A 3,855-nucleotide genomic window follows, 5' to 3' on the forward strand; every position below is an offset into this window, starting at 1 on the left:
TAACCTTCGCGATACTTAATCACTAATATTTTCCCTTAATTTCTTACTTATTTCACTCACACACTCACGCGTGTGTAAAATAAGTCCCCTGGACTTATTTTACACACGCTTAATTTAAATTAATTTTCCCGCAATTAATAATTTAATTAATTTAGATAATTATATAATTATTAACTAATTTATTAATTGATTTTCCCTTCCTATTTTATTGAATACTATTTCTTTTCAATTTCTTATCACTTATTTTATTTCCATAATAACACGACCTTGACTCCGTAATTTAATAACACGTTACTTCAGGTACTTTTATCACCACAATAATTATCCTTATTTTATTTACGCCTTTTACTTAATTAATATAATTTCTTTAATTACTTAATTTTTTCTATTTAATTTACCAACGCTCTGACCACGGATCTCTCTTATCTTTCCGAGACAATTTTAATTGATTTTATTTATTTTATTAATTTTATTAAATTTTATTTATAATTAATTAATAATTGACTAGCGACTATGACTAGATTCGACAGTTCCGGTGTGCGCGTCACTCGACCTACCTGGAAACTTCTAGAACAATTCCGGCTACCTGCCTGGAAATATTTTTTTAACGCAATGGCTCCGGCTACCTGCCTGGAGTTAATTAATTACTAAAATTTTATAATTATGTCCGAATTTAATTTATTAATTTTCTTTATGAAATTAATTTAATTCGCGAGAATTTTCTTTAGACGCGACGATATTAAACGTATACTAAGTATTTAATAAAATTTTCCGGCTTCCCGCCTGGAATAAATTTTATAAATACCTCTCCAGTTAAACTTTCCAGATCTTTTTCGTCGTGTCTCTGTCCGGGTTTTGTCCGATTAATTTTCCTTGTTCTCGTTAGGTCTTAATGGTGGTTTTGTCTCTCTCTCTGTCTTTACTCTCCTCTCTCTCTCTCTCTCCTTACTCTTCTTCAACCTGTTATAATCAGACGCAATCAGTAATGTTTATAAAAATACCGGCTAACTGCCTGGTATTTGTTATAAATAATTGAGATTTTCATCGCTTGGTTCCACAAAAACTCAAGCTATTAATTAATTAATTACCTGTTATAATTAAATGAACGGCGTCTGTTATGGTGTTGGTTACGGCGTGAGTTAGTCGTTTTCTCCCACGTCTGCTATTCGGACGTCCCGATGGTTAATGCCCGATTCTCGTTCCGGTCCCCGTTTATAATTACTCGCTCACTCTTGACTATAGTTGTCCTTTTTTCTCTCCTACTTAACTCTAGATGGGGTCGACGGTCGAGCAAGTGAAATTTCTATTTCCGGACGACTAGTCGCTACCTACCCGGAATTCCCGAAGTGGTAATGTCACATGACCGACAGTGCGCATAATAGATTTTATTTGAATTTACTTGAACGCGGTAAATACGAATTTACCCCGTTACAATATTTAGACGTTCACTACCAACTGGTGCTGTTATCAGTAGACCATCAGGATCACATGAACGAGGATTTCAAGTAACTGTTGACGGACAGTATGATGTTGAGAGCAAGAGGCTGTGTCATGTTGGCAAACCTGCTGAAGATAGCGATGCAGCACCTGTAAAATTTACACGTGATCTTGTATATCACGAGCTGTCTTTAATGTATGATAGTATAAGGAATGATCAGTCTGAGACCATTTCACATTTACACTCTCAAGTGGTAATACTCGACTCTGCTGTGAAGCTATTAAAAAAAGAAAATCAAGAACTAAAAGTTAAAATAAAACGTATAAAGTTACAAAAAGACTTAATCAGTAGAAATACACAGAGAATAAAAGAATTGGAAGCTAGAATTTTTGTCGACAATGGAGGACAAGAAATCAGTAATAGCGTATGAGTTGCACAGACCAGCACGCAGAAATTATCAACGTCGTCATGTTGACATACGAGCACTTGATGAAACTTGGCAAGCTGACTTAGTTGAAATGATTCCTTATGCAACAGTAAACAAAGGAAACAAATATCTGCTAACTGTCATAGATATTTTTTCAAAGTATGCTTGGGCTGCACTGATTAAGAGTAAAAGTGGCAGTGATGTCACCAGTGCAATGAAATTTATATTTCAACTCGGACGTGCTCCAAAAAATCTGCACGTTGACCAAGGCGAAGAATTTCATAATAAAGAATTTCAAGAACTCATGCAACGTAAAAACATCAACATGTACTCGACATTCATGAACTTGAAGGCATCCATATGTGAACGATTTAACAGGACACTTAAAAATAAAATTTAGCGTGAATTCTCTGCACGTGGTACCTATCAATGGATTGATATACTAGAAGACTTATTGGATACTTAAAAAAATACTAAACATCGGACAATTAAAATGAAACCTGCTGATGTAACTGCTGCTAATGAAAAAGAACTGCTGGAAAAAATATACAAACCTCTTCAAAGTCAGCAACAAGCACGAAAAAATAAATTCAAAGTCGGAGATAAAGTTCGAATCAGCAAGTACAAACATGTGTTTGCGAAAGGTTACACACCCAACTGAACGACTGGAATTTTTACAATTAAGAGAGTGCAGAAAACAAATCCAACAACGTATAAGCTTGTAGACTATCAGGATAAGCCAATTGAAGGTGGATTTTATGCAGAAGAACTCAGCAAAGTCAAATATCCAGATGTATATCTAGTGGAGAAAATTGAAAAAATACGCGGAAATGAATTGTATGTAAAGTGGCTCGGCTTCGATAGCTCCCACAACGGCTGGATTGAAAAATCTGATCTGTAAATAAACTTATAAAATACACTCATATCTATAAAATAAACAATTTTTTTTATTTGTATATAAATGTTTTATTCATTTTTATTTACACACATATCCTTGAAACTAATTTTTAAATACTTTTTTTTACATACTTAAAAAACTAATTTTTTACAAAATTTTTTTTTTTTTTTTTTTTTTTTTACAAAAGTTTTCTTTTTTTAATTTCTCTAAAATTTTCATTATCATTTGATGTGAATCCCAATGGCAATGTATCAGTTGAGTTGTCCAAAAGTTGTCGCTTGTCATCTATCCAACTTAAGGCTATTTTGTGCTGTGCTACTGTCGTCACGTCATGTTTTGAACTTTTGATTAAGTACTGTTTTTTTGTCAAGTTAATGTAATCGTGAAGACATCTCTCGAAATCATCAAACGTGATAGTTCGCAACGTCGGTCCTTTGATTCCCTTTGCTCGTTTTTTAGTGTTGTCATCATTTATAATTTTGTATTCATAATTTGGCCCTAAGTCCGGTGAAATGAGTCATAATTTTTCCATTATTCTCATCTTTCATCAGACCTGGGACCTTTTTGTTGGCAAGCGGCATATTGTACGAATTCTGTGAGGGGTAGTCCGATGTAATAAATTTTGAAATATCACGTTTCATGATTTCGTAGATGTCTGGTACTGTAAAATGGTGAATTAAACTGTCAGTGTCCGTGTACATCAACTTAGATTGTTGGTTTGTCAAGTTCTGTTTGACATAGTTATAGTGAAAGTCATTGATAAATGTCTTTGATAAATCTAGAATCGTGAAGCCAGTGTAAATCGGTTTATCAAAATTTACCTGGGTTGTTTTCATTTCTACTATAACCATGTCTTTGTCGAAGATAGTAAGACTATGGAAGTTAGGTTTACAAATAAGGTCTGATGCACCATATCGACCAGACCATCTTGTAACCAATTAAACATCTTTGTGTTTCCTAACATTCTCCATAGTCTTACCGAAGACTGCGTTATTCATGAGTTTGAAGAAATTCATCTCAAACTCATTTTGGGCAGCCTTCCTACAGTCTGTATTCTTGTCGATGTATGTCTTTAGCCATGGGGATTGCTCA

The 3,855-nt window shown here is 34.0% G+C and overlaps 1 protein-coding gene across 1 annotated transcript; it reads left to right on the plus strand.

Annotated features, from left to right (window-relative positions):
* Positions 1–2,358: 2,358 nt before the first annotated feature.
* Positions 2,359–2,766, plus strand: LOC128668451 (uncharacterized). The gene is made up of 2 exons (XM_053741517.1): positions 2,359–2,472; positions 2,551–2,766. Exons 1-2 carry the CDS (start codon positions 2,359–2,361, stop codon positions 2,764–2,766), a joined length of 330 nt encoding a protein of 109 aa, XP_053597492.1.
* The last annotated feature ends 1,089 nt before the right edge of the window (positions 2,767–3,855 follow it).

Source organism: Microplitis demolitor, chromosome 8, assembly GCF_026212275.2.
Source record: "Microplitis demolitor isolate Queensland-Clemson2020A chromosome 8, iyMicDemo2.1a, whole genome shotgun sequence".
Classification (NCBI taxonomy): domain Eukaryota; kingdom Metazoa; phylum Arthropoda; class Insecta; order Hymenoptera; family Braconidae; genus Microplitis; species Microplitis demolitor.

Bases quoted from the DNA above. Each gene is read 5' to 3' on its own strand.
- LOC128668451 (XM_053741517.1), top strand. From the start codon at position 2,359: ATGAAACCTGCTGATGTAACTGCTGCTAATGAAAAAGAACTGCTGGAA. The intron at 2,473-2,550 runs GTTCGAATCAGC...TTTACAATTAAG, and splicing joins AATTCAAAGTCGGAGATAAA to AGAGTGCAGAAAACAAATCC.